General features: G+C 30.4%; 3 protein-coding genes across 4 annotated transcripts in view; 2 read left to right on the top strand and 1 right to left on the bottom strand.

The window, feature by feature from the left end:
• Positions 1 to 3583, bottom strand: part of if (integrin subunit alpha inflated) — a 197566-nt gene extending 193983 nt beyond the window's left edge. The window contains exon 1 of one of the 2 annotated variants that reach the window (XM_076394397.1): positions 3163 to 3583. In XM_076394397.1, coding sequence (XP_076250512.1) covers positions 3163 to 3359 — 197 coding nt within the window. In that variant the 5' untranslated portion in view covers positions 3360 to 3583. The remainder of the gene's footprint in view (positions 1 to 3162) is intronic. The other variant, XM_076394398.1, reaches the window with a different exon arrangement.
• A 237-nt stretch (positions 3584 to 3820) lies between these two features.
• On the top strand, positions 3821 to 7047 carry LOC143190233 (beta-1,3-glucosyltransferase). The gene is made up of 9 exons (XM_076394413.1): positions 3821 to 4060; positions 4110 to 4219; positions 4479 to 4664; positions 4719 to 4855; positions 4917 to 5097; positions 5173 to 5305; positions 5356 to 5509; positions 6499 to 6763; positions 6814 to 7047. Exons 1-9 carry the CDS (start codon positions 4012 to 4014, stop codon positions 6970 to 6972), a joined length of 1374 nt encoding a protein of 457 aa, XP_076250528.1. The 5' UTR covers positions 3821 to 4011; the 3' UTR covers positions 6973 to 7047.
• A 98-nt stretch (positions 7048 to 7145) lies between these two features.
• LOC143190241 (uncharacterized) lies at positions 7146 to 18234 on the top strand. The gene is made up of 2 exons (XM_076394422.1): positions 7146 to 7572; positions 18138 to 18234. Exons 1-2 carry the CDS (start codon positions 7217 to 7219, stop codon positions 18142 to 18144), a joined length of 363 nt encoding a protein of 120 aa, XP_076250537.1. The 5' UTR covers positions 7146 to 7216; the 3' UTR covers positions 18145 to 18234.
• Positions 18235 to 19027: the final 793 nt, after the last annotated feature.

The raw sequence follows: 19027 nt of genomic DNA, 5'->3' as shown, positions 1-19027 counted from the left end.
TGTCTACTACTTCTACTGTGTAAGTTAACAGGAAAAGTTAACATTTCATCCTTTTCTTTCAGAATATATGGCTCATTTTTTTTATTTATCATAACTTTAAAATCGTACGTATGACAAAAAATAAAAAAGTTTTTGTTTTTGTGTTTTGCAGATACGATGTGATAAAATAAATCTGTTTTATTTAATTTTTTAGAATAAGAAAAATTGTCACATGGTGTTATTAATACTATAAATAAAATATGTTCATCCAGGATGATACAATGGATCATTCCACCTTAAAAAAGGCAATTAACTTTGCTTTGAACTTCTGTTGTATTTTTTCAAGAATCATATTTGATTGTGAATAAAAAACAAACAAAAATAAATCCAAATGTAATTCTAGTAATATAATAATATAGTAGTAATGTAGTTTGTTTGTCACTATATCAATAATAATACTGAAAATGGGTTCCAATTAACTGATAACTAGGGTAACTGATGAAATCGCTTAAAAGCTATGTAGTTAAACTCATTTTAAGGCGATTTTTAAGGGCTTATAATAAATAACAGGTATTTCATTTTCATGACAATACGAGTACCACAGAGAAATAAGGATAGAAAAAGAAAGTCTTGGTGTTGCCATTGTGAATTACTTCCGCCGGCTTATACCGTCAATAAGGAATATTATTTGAGTACTATGTCTTGTCTATGTGAAACTATTCATTTCAAGAGTCCGGAATTATGAGCCGATAAGTCGCTTCTTTGTTCAAGATAACGCACTTTATTACAGAGCATTAATTCTATTTTTAAAAAATAAAAAATTCAATTTTAAAACTGACGACAAGCAAAAATTTGAGAAGTCCTGGAATATTTTGATCGGAGATCTGATTTAATAAGATCATAATAACATTAGAGTTTAGAGAAACTAAAATCGAAAATATTATATTCAAGGTAAATTTAAAAACTATTTGTGTTCTTCAAATTATATAATAAACAAATTTTTTGTAGAGCCAAAACGATCTAATTTATATTGTATATTGATTTGTAATTACTGCAGCTAACTTAACTATTATTAACGAGTTATGGCGAGTTAAGTTTGATTAAAAAAAACTTTTAAGAATAGTTTGGTCAAGTAAAGTTATATTTAAAATTATTTGTAGGTACAACAAATCAATGTGTCCATCCGTCGGAAGATCAAGAGTCGTCAGTTTTCTTTACTTACAAGATATTTAGATTTTCGAAATCAGCATAATAAATACACACATATCAATTATTTTGATTATTTATTTTATAGGCCTAACTTTTGGAAAATAGTTAATTTAATGGCATTCCTTTAATATACATTTCCAAATTATAAAATATAAATTATCTGGTTGTGTTCGTTATTCTTTTAATATACATGGTAAAGTCAAAAATCAATTTCAAAATTGTTGTATTCCCATAATTTTGTTCTGTGTTTGTGTTTTAATATACAAACGTTAAACAAAAACGTTTACTACATTGTAGTCGAATTTCAGCAGCAGAACGATCAGCAGCAATTAAAATGTAATAACACAAAGTTTAATTGATGTACTTTTTTAGTGAAAAAACACATATTGAAAATATTAGTAATACAGTTTTCTTCTTTATTTTAAGGTATTTAAATAATTCTTGATCCGTCATTAAGAAAACATTATATTATCAAAAAAAAGGTCTTTATAGTATTAAATTTTAAAATAAAATAGAGCGTCCCACTTTATAAAATATTATATATAAAAGCATATCTTCAAAAAATTCATATTTTAAAAGTTAAAATGTTCAAAACATTTTCTACCACCAAAACTATTGGACTTCTCATTTGAGTAGCATTAAACTATTACTGAATAACAAACAAAATATACTATTTACAAAACTTGGTTCTTACGCGGTGTATTACAGCTGAATATTTGGGAATTCATTTGCAATTTAGATAGACTAGATAAATATATATAAATAGGTCAAATAAAGGAAACTAAATATACAATTTTAATTATTCCTATTTAGATTATTTAGAAATATATTTTTTCAAAAATGTATTGTTTAATTTATTTTTGTGTAAAATTTAATTTCGCTTAAATGTTTTTTATTTATCATTTTGCCCTTCGAATTTGAATAATTAATGATAAAAATATTCTGGAATTTTGTTATCGTAGCTCTAAGTATAATGAAATTTAATACTTTCCCATCTATTTACTGTAAAAAATTGTGTATTTAAAAAAGAAATCTTTTTATTCAATTTGTAAAAATACTAAAAATGTTTCCCCATTTTTATATGTCCCATTCATATTTTCCGCTAAAATTAGTATCAATTAACTTTTATGACTTCAAAATCACACATAACGTATATAAACACCAAATAAAATAAAAACATTTTAAGAAATGACCAAATAAATACACACAATCTATTGTTTCACATGAGTTTATCTGCAGAAGAAAAAACATTGCTTAAAATATTTATCTTTAACTATTAAGACAGACAAGACATTATTTCATAGAAAAATAACTGAACGGTTGAAATTAATTACTATTTAAAGAAAAACTTGGATTCAAAAATCGTATCGGCCCGGCCAAATATCCAGTTTAAAAATACGAGATCACGGCTTCGCTTGATGCATCAGATATTTTTATGCATTACTGTTATAGTGCTATTAACATCAGGATCGTATCGATATATACAATCAGATGCAAACAAATGACTGAGATATACATATTAAAAAATTACCATATGTTGAAATATTAACCTTGGACCTAAAACGCGAAAATGTATTCCTAACTTTTATTTAAAACAACTAATTCCAAATTATGTAGAATTCGTTTTTTTTTTAAATAAAACATTGTATTATTTTTAATGATACATCTTATGTATATATAAATCGTTTCATTCATTTAATACCCTAGTATAATGTCAATTTTTTACAGTAATACCGGTATAATTCAAGTGATTCAGTTTACAATCCTCAGCAAATGTCACAAAGTAAAGACTTCGAACTCGGATAATTAGTATCAAGTAGGCATGTTTATATTTTTAACACATAAACATTGACATTTAAAAATATTTTTATTTTAAATTTGATTATATGTTAGCGTTAATTAAGCTCGCAGATAGGAACATTTAAATATAATTAAATGTAACTTTAATTTTTAATAATATAAAAGGCTCCATACCATCCTCTGTTGTACGCTTGTTTATGTACAGCTACAGTAAAACCAAACATTGATTCTTCATTGACTCTGAACAGAGTATAATTAAATACCTCAATATTAAAACCGTAAACCGATAGACTATTTAAGAAAATCACGCACAAAACACACAGACCACTCAAAACATCCATAGTTTTACTGTTTTTGCAGTAACCCCGCATCTTGAGTGTTTTCGCAATTTAACGCAACTGAAGCGAAATATTAAATGATGCACAGAACGAATGAAAAATTAGCGAAACGATGCACGAATCTTATCGTTAGAAGAAATTTGCGACGGTCATATTATTCAACGAAAAAAATACCGCAGAATTCAGTCGTTGAGGAGCGTTTTATAAATCCGATGTTGACATTTTTATACTTTCGCGCGGTTTAGTCGACTAACATGAAAAAGTTTTGGTATGGAGGGATTTAAAATTAGTCTGATTATACGCCACCTACATATTTTCTACATAACTGACCAGCAATAATATAGGCAACAGAATATACATCAATATATTTATCATCTCGAATATCATTATTGGTTACATCTCTTTCTCGTAACATAAATCAGAAAAAGAAAAACCTGTTCGATAGTAATGTTGCAACAAATGTCACATTTGTCAAAATCAATGTTTTCAAAATAATCGTTTTCTCTTTCAAATGGATGAATCAGTTCTTTTAGGAGGTTGTTTTATGAGTGGGTAAACATCCCACAAATGTGTTTTACATAAATATTTCTAGTCAAATATGACCAAAGATTTTTTATTAGTTTTAATTATATAAGTAATATGATATTCGATAAAATATAAATTTTAACAAATTGAAATACACAATATGAAATATTATGTGTTTTTAACTGTGTTTTACTTTTCGTATGCAGTCGGTACGTAATTTGCCAAGTTATAAAATTATCCTTCATAGAGAAATTTTAGGTCTATCTAATGTTACTTATGTTATTTTAAGTCAAGCAGATGAATTCCACAAAAAAGTTGCATTGCAGCTACAAAATTCAATTTATACCCAGAGCAAAGAATTAAATTTGGTAAATATTTATTGATTTTCAGATCAAATTTGTTACTATATTTCTTGTATAACGATAGAGAATATTTACACTTTTACTGCTATAGATGGAAGACTTTGTCACAGGAGCTAATGACAGTATTTACTGTCAACAAAAGTAACATTTTGTAAGTTTTAATAAATTGTCACCAGCAGTGAACGTGTAAATTTGCCCTTTTTTTAAGATTTTCCAGAATATTTCAGTTTAAAAACCTTAATTAAAATAAATAAATGTATTTTAGATAAATTCAGAGATTTATATATCTACTATTGATTTCAATATATCTGGAGAATGGACAATTTTTCCTATAATTTCTCCTATCCTGGAGGTCATAAGGTATAGTCAATGGGTAGTATTATTAGAAGATCGTTGTAACATTAATTTAAATTTATTGTTAAATACTCTTCAAAAATATGATTCAGAGAAGGTAATTTGTATATAAAACACTTTATCAATATAAAATTATCTAAATTATTTTAAGGAAATTTGGTTAGGCCATGCAATATTTGATAATGAAGCTACCATTATACATCATTTTGGATTTTATAAGAATCCAACATTTTTCAAATATCCTAATTTGGCATCAGGCATAATACTTAGTATACCATTGCTGAAAAGGTTAGATTATTTGAATTGAAAGAGCGATACAATTTTATTTAATATTATGTTTTTCAAATAGGTTAAAACATCAACTGGATGATGGTAATTATAAAATGCCAGATTTTCACATAGATCCAGCATATGAATTTGCATTATTTGTGTATAATAATGGTAGTGGACCAATGATACATAACGAAACAACTTTGTGCCATAAAGAACAACCAAATTGTTCTATATATCCGAAAAAATTAGTACCTTGTGTATGTATTTATTATTTTTATGGATTGTATATCTAAATATGAATATTGTTGCTTAAATATAAATGATTGTTACAGGTTAAATCTTATGTTTCTTCAATATTCTATGCCGTAAAGACATGTGAAAAATTTCATGACTCACGAGTCAAAACTGTACAAAAAACTTGGGGTCAGTACTGCACAAAAATAACATTTTTCAGTGATGTTGAAGGTAAAATAATTTAATTGTTTTTGTCAATCACTGTATTCATTATATTGCAGATATAAAAGCACTAACTGTGGCTGTGGGTGTTAAAAATACTGAACATGGCCATTGTGAGAAAACTATTACTATTTTAAAATTAATAGAAAAAGAAATACAGGATGATGTTGATGTATTATGGGTAGCTCTGGTTGATGATGATACAATCTTAAGGTACTCAGAATATCTAGTAAAAGCTTCAGCAAGTATTTTTAAGTATGGTCTGTATACTTATTAGTTTTTATTTTGCTTCAAGAACTGTGTAAAGCGTAATAGGTAAAATTAAGGAGAGGCATTACCTGAATGATTATCTTCATGGTGTCCCATTAATCTGTAATATGAAGGCAATCATAGTATTCAGGGTGATTTATTTTCAATTTTCATACTTTTCTGAAACATATATAAGGATATGTTACCAGTTATCTATCTTTATTTCAAGTGAAGGATTTGAGATACTGAACAATTTTGCAGCCATGTTAGACTAATTTAAGGATTTATAGTATTTAGAAAAGCCTTAGAATCTTTCAGCACTAAGTACTAACTTAGAAACGAATAGAAACCTTAAAAAGACTGCGTTGTTTTCTTGAATTTTTAACTAGTAATTGAACTATATAGAATAAATAAGCTAGTCATGTTATGCATATTATTTAAATTGAATAGATAGTAATTTATTATATAATTAACAATATTTGGTGGTGCAAGTTTTGGTATTTTATAGTAGGGGTGTCGATCGCCTAGAAAAATATCGATATTTTTTCGGTATCCCTATTCCATGCTTTCTAGATCTGCTTATTGTTTTTTTTTTGAATCATTATTTTTAAACTGTGTTTGTGGCGATAAATAAGGCATCATGCTTTAAAAGAAGTAATATTTGTCTTAGTTCAAGCAGTATGTATTAACTCGTTACAAAGTATCGTTCTATCGATATTTTTTCGGCATTCCTATTTCATGGTTTCTAGATCTACTATTATATACACTTCTTTTGAATAATAATTTTTAAACTTTGTGAACGCCGGAAATAAGGCATCGTGCTTTTTTAAAAAAGTAATCTTTTTCTTAGCTAAAGCGGTCTGTATTAATTCATTACACCGCTAGAGGGCAGTGTTAAAATGTTAAGTTTTCTTTCTAATGTTCAAAACTATTAATGTCCTTAAACTTTTTAGTGTATCGCGTTTGACCAATTTGACTTCATGCTATAATACCAAAGAACCAATTATCTTGGGAGAACGTTACCGTTTTGGTGATGCAGGGGATGGTGGATTTGATTATACTACTGGAGGTGCTGGCACTCTGATTAATAGAGTAGCATTGAATCTTTTGGCTCATAACTGCAACTGTCCTAAACTTGATTCGCCTGATGATATGATACTGGGAGTTTGTGCCGAAAAATTGGGGATAACTTTAGTTCATATACCTCAAATGCACCAGGTAATACATAAATTCAGATTTATTGGTTGATTAACACATTTAATTATCAGGCTCGACCTAGTGATTATGCCGAAGGGCGTTTAGCCACAATGGATGCAGTCACATTTCATAAACACTGGATGATCAATCCAATTGAAGTTTATCAAGACTGGTTTGAGGAGGATGACCGGAAATACGTTAAAGGATATTATGAAAAATTAGAGTTGTAATATGGCAAAAATTTAATCAATATTATACTGTAGGTATGATAAAGACGTGAATCATAAATAAATATATAAACTAAATATTTCTTGTTGTGTCAATTATTAATATTAATTAGCATTAATTTGCTTATTTCTTATTGAATATTATTTTTCCATATCTTTAGTAGTAAAACAAAAGACGTTCTACGTTTCCCAAAAAGGTGAAAAAGTGAAATTTAGTGAAAAAAACATTTAATTATAACAGTACAACATGATGGACAACAACATGGATTTGAATATATTATTGAAAGAAAACAAATTAAGAACGATTAATGAGCGTCTGAACCAACAACTGTTGCAATTAGCTAAGGATATGGGTGATATCCGTTTACAACTGCAAGGTCACACGCAAGATACACCAAAAAGGCATACTAATTATGCAGAAGACTACTACACTGATGAAGACGAACTAGCATTAGAGGTAGGGGAACAGTCTGACTGGACCGAAGTAACAAACAAGAAGGATAAAAAGAGGAAGAACTCCCAGATGACGCCTTCGCCAATCGCAAAAAGTGCTATAAATATAAAAAAAGCAAGAAGAAGATCCCTCTGCTCCCTCCGATCACGGTAAGCAATGTTGGCAATTTTAATTTATTTAGATCACAAATAAAGGGAGTAGCCTCTGACCGAGTGCAGTTTAAAGCTTTGTCTAACGACGATATTGACGTAACCCTTAGCAATGAAACGGACTACAGGAATGTAAAAAAGCTTCTCATTGAGATGAAGAAAAATAATTCATTCAATAAACTCGAATACCACATTTATCAGTTAAAAAGTGATAAGTGGTATAGAGTAGTCATTAGAGGATTACCATCCACAACAAATCAGGAGGATCGGAATTACGGGCTTGCGGGCACGAAGTAGTGCCACGGTTTATTATTGGTGGATACTTTAATGTTAAACATATAGCTTGGGGTTCACGAATAATAACACCTGGAAAAGGAAACGAATTACTCAAAGCCATTAATCTTACAAATTGTAATTATCATTCAGGGCGCGAACTCACTTACTGGCCCACAGACAGTAATAAAGTCCCAGACCTGTTGGATTTCTACATTACAAAAGGCATCTCATTAAATCAAATTAGTACAGAAAGCTTGTGCGATCTAACATCTGATCACACTCCAGTATTGTTAACACTGGGCGCGACAATCCTAAGAATAGCAAAAAAGCCTAATCTTACCAACAAATATACTGACTGGGACAAATTCAGATTAATACTGCAGGAACAAATCAGTTTAAAAGTTGAAGAAAAGAAATACTGCCCCGCAATATTCCTGGATGTCTCACAAGCTTTTGATCGGGTTTGGCATTTGGGATTAATCTGTAAGATGAGCAAATTGTTACCGCGTAACTATTGTCAATTGCTGGAGTCATATTTATTCGGAAGAAAATATAGAGTATCGCACGAAATGGCATTCTCGACATTTAAAAATATCTCGGCTGGAGTTCCACAAGGTAGCGACTTAGGACCTCTCCTGTATCTGCTCTACACTGCTGACTTTCCAACAACAAAAGAAACACTTCTTGAAACCTTTGCTAACGACACAGTTATTATGGCAAAAGATATATCTTTGCCTAGGGCAATAAAAAAAGTGCAAGTGACAGTCAACAAAATCTACAAATCGACAAAAGATTGGAAAATTCAACTTAATAGCTCCAAATCTGTCCACGTTAATTTTGCATTAAGGCGAAATAATAAAAACTTAATTATATCACTCAATGGATGGCCGATTCCTCAAGCAGAATCAGCAAAATACCTTGGAATCCATCTTGACGGTAGATTAAATTGGAAGCATCACGTTAGACAAAAAGCAAAACACATTAGAACCAAAATAAAACAACTATACTGGTTAGTCGGAAGATACTCTCAACTTGATCTAAAATCAAAGATCTATAATACAATTATAAAACCAATTTGGACCTATGGGGTGCAAATATGGGGTTGCACTAAAAATTCAAATCAGTTAGTTAGTTAGTCAGTTAGTCATCAGTTAGTCATATAGCGCTGTCAAGACAAGGTTCTTCGATTGATTACCAATGCCTATCGCTATGTAACCAATGAAGAACTGCACGATGACCTGGAAATCAAATAGATTTGCGAAGTTTTGCAGGATTTAGCCTTGAAACACGAAAGAAGATTACTAAATCATACTAACCTGGAAGCAATACAACTGCTGGACAGCGCGCAGGATGTCAGGAGATTGAAACGAACAAAACCATACGAACTTGTGTGAACATTTAGTGTGTATTATTAGTGTAAACTATAGCCATAAGTTAATAGTTAATAAATAATTATAATTTTATAATTGAGGAATATATACTGATGTATTTTCTCGCACTCATGCTTGCGCCTTGCTTGTAAATTAAGATTGTACTAAGCGTATCTAATAAAGATGTTATAAAAAAAATATTTGTAGTGGTACAGTTATATAATTATATAATTTTTATAGAAGTAGACAGAAATCATATGGAGTATAAAATATTAGGTAATTGGATTTATGTTTCCCATTAACTATATATGATGAGTTTGGAGTAATTTTTTTAATATGACAATTTGGTGACTGGTTAGTACTTAATACTGCTATTTACTATTGTATATTTGTCATGTAGTTTATGCGATTCTAGTGTCTATATTATAGGATATTATAATATTAGTCATATCAAGTGTCAATGTTATATAAAAAATATATTAAGTAACCATATTAATAATCAATAAAGACAATATAATTTCCAATTTTCACCTGGTTATTTAAAGTGGGGTTGTGTTTTAGGTATTTCTCAAAAATACTACAGAAATTTTATACTAAATGTAAACTAACTTGATTAATAGTTTTGAAATAACAAATGGAATGTTTATTTAATTTTTTCATTACAATGATTTAGTGATTGGAATATAATTATTTTGTTTAGTTATTATTTTGTTCTTTGACATATTTCTTGAGGCTTACTTAGATTGATGTGATATATTATTGGATTGAATATTATTTACGATGTGCTTATATTTATTATATATTTACGAGCTTGTTTTATATAGTTTGTTACAATGGAGTTGGCGCTTTTGCATAGCTTAAAATTCTATGGCCTTTTGGTGTTGGTGATAAAGCGGGACCGAGCTGAGATAACAGTTTTTCTATAGGTACACAAGCAAAGCTCTCGATATTTCCTCGAAAGACACGTCCTATAAGAAACAGATCGTTAAGCGTGATATTTTATTTTATGTGGGTTATTTGATCAGGACTTTTATGGATATTGGCGCATAACGCAACCGTCGAGGAATTTTAGCCACGCGGTAAATTTTAGAGGAATCGGTAATTGAAAAAATATAGTATTTCGACAAAATATTCGCTTAGGCATGCTATACCGCTTCTGGGCATCGGATTAATCGAATTCGGAATTTAATTTTGGAATTAAGCCAAATAAGAAAAGCGGTGTAAGAGGAAATATAAAATTTTGTGGTAGTATTAAAATTTCTTCCGTGAGACTGATTTAATGTGTCAGAGAGGACGGGAACAGTAATAAATTAATAAATAAAATAAAATTAATAACACAAACAAGGAGGACCTACAAAGTATAAATATTGTATATACAATTTAAAAGTGGACACAAATACACATCCAGACACCGAAGTGGTAATGGTTATTTGGTCAGCGATACTTATCTCAGTATGGGCTAAACTATGAAGATAATCGATTTCTCTTAGAAATCCGATGAGTCTGTCTGTATTTTGTCCTGTTAACGAACGCCCAAGGTTTTGCAGCCCATACATAGCTCTAATCTGAGTGAGTCGTGGTCATTATATGGTAGATTGAAGTAAGGAGAAGGCGGCAAAACTCACAGTGAGTAAACGGACTCGAAGTATTCAAGTGATCGTGCGAGAAACGACAGTGCCCAATTTCAGTCGATTTATAACTACGGCTTGGTGACGAAGGGAAGGAATGTGAAGAGAGGAGAAAAAAATCAGTTTTAATTTCAAAGAGCTTGTTATGTCTTCTGGGTCCAACGACGCTGCACCTCGTTTTTGATAAAATACGAAATTAATTGATATAAGGATGTGTTAAGGATGAAGGGGGTAGTGAAGGTCTAAAGGGGAAAATTGGGATAGTGGATAGAGAAGGGATGCAACAAGCACACTCCAGCCCTGGAAAGAAGATCAGCAATTATATGAGAGATTTGGCTGGAACAGTTAGGGATAAGATGGCCCAGGACAGGTGAAGTGAAGGTCAGATTTAAGGAAGATGGCTGAGCAAGCGATCTCCCAACGAACTCCAGCGAAAGAAAGTCTTTATGATAAAAAAGAGGTGGAGTGGATGTAAGTCCGTATAGGTTAATTACAGGGGAGGATCGGAAGCCACCTAGCGATATTCTGTACAGTAGTGCAGTATTTTCAACAGCATCAAGGGATTTGAGGTAAGTTGGTGTAGCAGTGGCGAACTGGAGGGAGCCATAGTCTAGCTTGGGAAGGATTATAGAAGAATATATTTAACTATGGCTTCCTTATTTGCACCATTGCGCTGATTTGATAGCCAACGCAACATTTACATGTCTCTGGCGCAGATAGTTTTAAGATCGTTGATGTGATGCTTCCAGTACAGCCGCGAAAATGACTCCCATGAACCTTATACGATCAACATTTGAGATTGTCTTTAATTATTCCAGTATAACACAACATTTTCAGTATATTTAAAATTATTGCCTTTAATGATAAATATAGTCCTTCCAATAAAAGAGCCAATGTACGTCATCAATATCGTCGATAGTATTACCAAATTTCCTTCATAAAAACGTAAAATCCTTTTAAAATCGGAGCATTTTCTTTCTCATATTACTAATTCGCCATACTTTAGTTAAAAAGAGACAAAATGTTGTCTGATGCCTCCGAACATATAATCAAATCGGCTTAGAAAATTCGATTTGTGTTGGTACTGGTCGACACCGTTGTCAGATGTCAATGTAAATATATTAAAACAACTCTAACCTACAAACTGTTGTGGCTGTTTAAATAACTGTAGTTTAAGTCCTTTAATAAATATGCATTAGTTGTACTATAATGTCAAAATAAATTATATAAATATGTGTGTATAATTTTTGATTCATTATTTTATTTACATTAGTATTTTCAAATATGAGTAAAATAAACGAAAACTTAAATTTGGTGTGGTAACGTTGCGTTATGAATTTTGATGACGGGCATTGTCTAATTTATTGGAAGAAGTACAATATTTATATTGTTATTATTATGCATATAATTTTAAAAATAATTTTTATATATAACTAAAATATATTTTTAAAATTTTCCGCTAATTATATTAAACAGGAACACTAGGTACTTAATACACATTGTTTTAGCTACTGTTGATAAAAAGTATACAATACACTTACGATTTTTGGCATTTTGTCCAGCCCACTAATACCACCCGCATATAAAAATGTTGCGAAGCTTATTTATACATTTTATGTTACTTATTTACACGCCGACAAATTTAGATTTGTATGAAAACATTTCACATTAAGCAGGTTGTTCAACCAAACACTTTTTACTTTACGTAACTATTACCAAGTACAACTAATAATAAACTAACAACACTATAAAAATGCAATAATACAATTATTTTACGTCCACAACTACATATGTAATTGTATTTGACTTGGGCGACTTTTCAAGTATGAGAAATGTCCAACGATTTTTTGTTTTATTTGATTTAGCTTTATAAACGATTTTGAAAAAATGTTTCGCGACGTCCAATATCTAGATGTCACTACTTTAAAGATTGATTGATTCAAGACATTGATTCATTTCGTTTCTATGGTGCGTACTGACTCCTAATATATTTAAAAAATATGTCGTGTATAAACCCTAAATTATTTGGATTAAGCCTGAGTGGTGTGTGATTCAGTATTGTTTTTACCTGTACCGTTTACTGAGATTTGTATATGCTATGCAAAGTAGCTGTGAACTTACTGAACTATCAATTTATGAAGTCAGAACGGTGCAATGTTGCCGCATTCAACGTTTTACCCATTTTAGTTTTTAGTTTCGATATATAAAAATATTTTAATATAAATAAAATAATGAAACAACATTTTTATAAAATGTAATTTGTTTTAACTTTTTAGTACATAGAACAGGTGAATTGAAAAGTCCCTGGCCTGGCACATAGATGGCCCTACTAGAATTAAATCCATATATTTTTTAGTTAGCCCTAACCGTCAAAAGATGCGTGTATAAATTTGACAGCTGTCGGATCATTAGTTTGTGAATTATAGCATTTTGGGTGAAGCAACTTTTGTTATTGTGAAAAAAATGGATATAAAGAATTTCGCGTGTTGATAAAGTATTGTTTTTTGAAGGGAAAAATAGAGTTGAAGCAAAAACTTGATTGAGTGAAATTGACAGACACTTTAAAGATATTAGCTGAACGTGTACATCATATCGTTCACGAATATTTGGGTATGAGAAAGCTCTGTGTAAAGTGGGTGCCGCGCGAGCTCACTTTTGACCAAAAACAACGACGAGTTGATGATTCGGAGCAGTGTTTGAAGATGATTAAGCGCAATAAAGTCGTTTTTTGCGTCGACATGTCACAATGGATGAAACATGGCTCCATCATTTCACTTCGAAGTCCAATCGACGGTCATCCGAGTGGACTGCACACGACAAACAAGCTCCAATTTTCATTAACTACCTTGAAAAAGGAAGGACCATCAGCAGCGACTATTACCTAGCGTTATTGGATCGTTTGAGAATGCTGCTTCACCAAAACAACGCACCGTGTTACAAGTCAGTAAAAACGATGGCAAAAATCCATGAATTGGGCTGCGTATTGCTTCATCATCTACCGTATTCTCCAGATCTGGTCCCCAGCGACTATTTCCTCAGATCTCAAAATAATGCTCGCTGGGAAGAAATTTTCGTCGGAAGAAGAGGTGATCGCCTAATCTGAAGTCTATTTTGAAGCAAAGGCAAATTGTACTACAAAAATGGTATCGAAAAGTTGTAGGGTCGCTATAATCACCCTTGAAGTGAATTATGTTGAATAAAAAAAACAATTTTGCCAAAAATAGGTGTTTTACTCTGGTAGGCTGTGGACTTTTCAATTGACCTGTTAATACATTTATTATCAAAGGACTCAAACTGCAGTTAATTAAACAGGCCCAATAGTTTGTAGGTTAGATATATCTTGTCTCTCTCATCTAATTAATGTAAATTTCATTGGAGAACATATTTACCTTTTTATGTTTAGTTATTGTTTCCTTCGATGTTGTTTCCTTTGATAAAATTATATTTTATCACTGAATTTTCGTTAATACAATGCCATATATGCAAAACATTTAGTATTATTAATTCTCTTCTGGGGCATTTTGACCAAATGCTCATAGATATTCTGAACAATTATACACATATCTATGCACATAAATCTTTTACACTCTACAATACAAATTTTTAGAGTTATTCTATACTAATTATATAGTCATCTTTAGATGTTTCCACTTTTATCACCTTGTCTTAGTATTCTAACTCTACTAAATTAACTTTAAATAATAAATAAGTACTTTAACTATAGCCTATTCAAAGTTTTTTGTTCATACGTCATCAAGATGTTTAATGTATTGCCTGCCGTAATTTGTAAATTCGTTTTAGAATCAGTCAATATTTTCCTTTTCGTTTTATTTTAGTTAAAAAGAAACACAATGCTGTCTGATTATTTTGAACACGTAAATGAATTAGCCTGTCATAGTCGTCCGGTTGTCAGACATATCCAAAATTCTTGAAAGCAAAAGTGATAGGTTATAACTCTAACCTATAAACTATTGTGACTGTGTAATTAACTGTAGTTTTTAGATGTATCATAATATTAAAATAAATTATATTTAATAAAGTTTTTGTTCAATTATTTTATTTAGATTATAATTTTGTTTCATGTCAAAGCCAAACTGATCTAAAACTCAGAGTTGATGCGGCAACATTGCGACGTTTTGATGTCACAAATTTAAATAAGCTATGTACAAAATAACTTTGAACAGACTATAACCAAATTGTCTTTTATTTAAACTTCATTGGTCAATGAACTGTCACGTCAGTGATGTCACACGCCGCACCTGAATGGCAAATTTTATCAAAGAATTAATAGAATATCTTTACAGCAAAATTCTTCTTTACAGGTACATATAGTGGAGATTTAAGTTGACCAATCAAATTAGTTGAATGTGCAATTATAACCCCATATAGATATTGGACGTAGGAACATTTTTCTCTAGCGATAGTATTCGTTAAACTGTAGACCCTGTGCGTTCGGGTAAAATCGGATTTTGCAATCGGAAATAATCGATGGATAGCCATTTTTGTACGCTGCCTGCGAGTGGGGTAGATCGCTGAGCATATTTTTAATAATAAGTCATTACAATTGGTTTTAAAAATGAAAGTCGAAAAGTATTAAGTAATTATTTAGATTATTTTGAATAAATTTATTAAAATAAATATTACATTTATAGAGAAAATTTAGTATTTAGTTTATAGTTTAGTCTATCTACAGTACGTTGGCCAGGTAGTCAATTCATTATTGGAGTTTGTCCCTTCAAGAGTAATAACAAAAATTGCATTCACTGATAACAATTAGAAGTATATTTTAGTCGTTATATGTTTTAGTAATAACATCTATTTAGGTGTAGTATCATCCCTTGAATATACTGAGACACATGCAGGGCATAAATATGAGATATATTACAAAAATGTACAAAAGCCGAAGACAATAAACACAAAGATCAATTGTCTGCAAGTCTAACTGTTCACAGGATTTTGGAGAATGCTAGAGTGGTAGAGAATAATACTCTAAGGATAAATGTGCTGACAAGTGCTGACAAATCGTTTCATAAAAACACGTCATATTAATTATTAACACCCCAATGATCTAACAGCTACTACTCTAAAGGTAGAAAAGTGGAACAAAGAGCCTTTCTATTTAAAATAAAATAGGCAATGAGTTCATGTTTTGTATAGTGATGTCTTGACTAATAATTTAATTACTTTTATAGATTAGACACAACTAAAATAACTTTTCCATTTCCATAATTTTTTGCAGATTACTATAAAATTATACTTTCCATGAATATTTGTTAAATCACAATAAAATTATATAATTTAATATATGTTTTTGCCCTTGTTATTCATTTACTTTTGTAATTCTACCATTGTGAACTATAAAAAGTGTATTTATCATTCTTTAGTTAAAAGAACAATCAAGTCAACATACATATTGCCTTAATATATTTTCATTCATGTTTACAATTTGACAAATGTATTTTACATTTACTTATATTTAATTCTATCAATTTAGTCAGCATCAATAAGTTATTTTTACAACTAAATTACTTCATAACTGATATAAACACAAGGTTTACCTCAAATTTTCTAACAAAATTGTTCATCAACATTCTTCAATAAAATTATCACACTTTTTAATTAAAAATGAACTAACCAAGTAGTTAATTTAAAAATGTTCTTCTTTCCTTCTTCAAACATGATTAATATTCAATCACTACTCTAATAGCCACTAGTAAACACGCAACATCCAATAATGAACATAAAAAAAAATTATGAAACAGCCAACAACTTTTATTACCAGAAGTCTGACCTCAACGATCTACTTCTTTGGGATGCTGCATCGTAAATGCCGACGATAGGCTAATAGAGATGCAACTCAATAGGGAACTTTTTTTTAAAAACATTTGACAAAAATTTTGTTATATTATAAACGTGGCAAAATCGCTGAATAAAATAAGACGTAGCTCGAAGACCCACTGACAGTGTAATAAAATAATTTTGTTGGAGTCTGGGGCACGAGATATTGTCTTGCCTCTATAGAATTTTATTATTTCTCTATTTGTGAGTCTACTGATTTATTTATAATTGTAAGTAAATAAAAATTACACTTAATTTATTTTTTCAAAAGTTTTACTAAATAACGTGAGATGACATCTGGACTGAAATTATAGAGTCAAGTAATTAACGGCAAGAATGAGCATAAAGGGGGATACTGGCTGAATGAATACAAACTTTACCATTACCTTCTGAAGTTTGTTCAAATGTCGATGTTACTTGCCTCGAACACCCTAGTTGTGGGCCTGGAATGGTGGAAACAGACACTACAAATTTAGTAAGACAATTTGGATATTAGTGGTATTATTTACACCATCACTAAATTCTTCATAAGTACTTAAAGAAAAGTTTAAATGTATCACAAAAATATCTGACATGGTAACGATCATAAATCTGTTTCATATTTAACCCAACCAGTTTAGAATGTTTAATGATTTCTACGCATTTCTTAAAAATCGCCGGGTATTTTTTAGCGAAAAACGATGATGCATTTCCTCACTATCTGTGCATCCGGGCACACAATGAGAATGCATTTAAACCACCGACTTGTATATACTAATAAAATAAAATAATAATTTAATGTATAAACGTTATAAAAACCATACTGTTCTCTATATAGGGCACATTGAAAATGGCGTACAAAATAAACAAACCATAGAAAGAAATCAACCAGATTTCGTCGCGGCTCTTAGTATAGTGAATAAAACAAGTAATAAGTTAAAAGTAGCGACATCTACATGTTGGACGTAAATCTCTATTTCTCTATGGAGAAACCTATTGACTTTTCTCTCTTTTACTCTATGATTTGATTGGCTCTATTTGGATAGCCAAGATATAAAGTTTTAAAAAATATTGTGACCGTTATAACTCGAATTTTATATTTCAGTCTGATTAACATAATGTCCAATATCGGCAAAATCCCAGATCAAATCAGGCGAGTAAAATAAAATATCACGGCTAACGATCTGTCCCCTTATAGATCGTTTGCTCGCAAAAAAATCTCGAGGAGCTTCCCTGTGTATTCCGTTCCGAGCACACGACGAAAGAAAACTGTTATCTCAGCATGGTTGAGTTTTATTACCGGAGTTGCATCGGGGAATGCCGTGGAATTTTAAAGGGTACATGACGTTTCGACGGTATGGAACTTTATTACGATACCCTATACATTATTTATTTTTATATTAAAGTTAAATGGATACAAGTTTTATTATTCATCGTGTTGGACAATATCGTAATAATTCTTTTGATATTTCAGCGTTTGATTAAAACTGGTGATAAAAAAACTGGTACACTTCCGAGGTGGTATCATTGGATCCAAATCAGGATCTGTTGGGGGAGGCAGGGAAATCGAGGGAAACGCTCAAATTCAAAGGCACGTACATATTTTTTACATATTTTTTATCTAAAATAATTAGATATTTGTGTATAATGTTATTGCTAGTGTTGGGAACTATAGACTGAAATTGACTATCGACTGTTTCAGTTGCTATTTTTGGTTCGAATGATTTTAGTACTTTTTACCAGTGACTGTTTCAGTCGACTGTTTTCAATCGCTACTTTCAGTCCGACTGATTTTGTTAGACTGTTTCAGTCGTGTACTTTTAGTTACTATTTTTGGTTCTACTAGTTCTGGCTCTGTCGTCCTAGCCGCGACCTTGACAAAAATGTACCCAATTTATGCTTACACATATTTATATGTAATATATGATTTTATAATTTTTTGGTAGTTTGTTTGTAGATAACAATATAGTGCATATTAATATAGTTGCATTTTGGAACGATATTTTTCAAGATTGTTAATGTAATAGGGTAAAAAGATTAAAATTGTGAATGATATATAGTAAAATACTTTTGACTGTTTTTATGGCATTAATAGGTAATATTTCGATTACTCTCTCGATGTTTGTTAAAAAATGTTTCCGTTCAATAATAAATAAGGAATTTACTTTATTTAAAAAAGTTCTAGTAGTTATTGGGCGATCATTTTTAATTTTGCCATGAATTATTTTTTTTTCTATGATTAGGTATATGTTCAATTTTTATTTAGTATTTATGGTTATTATACATCTTTAGTTTTTAGATTTTGTTTAAGTTCTATTGTATTGTCTATATTTATTATAGTATATTATTTAAAAATATCAATCA

Source organism: Rhynchophorus ferrugineus, unplaced genomic scaffold, assembly GCF_030347505.1.
Source record: "Rhynchophorus ferrugineus isolate W39M unplaced genomic scaffold, kcgeb_rfMv2 rfM2, whole genome shotgun sequence".
In the NCBI taxonomy this organism is placed as follows: domain Eukaryota; kingdom Metazoa; phylum Arthropoda; class Insecta; order Coleoptera; family Curculionidae; genus Rhynchophorus; species Rhynchophorus ferrugineus.
The sequence above is the reverse complement of the archived record's forward strand: the minus strand, read 5'-3'. Positions and strand labels throughout refer to the sequence as shown.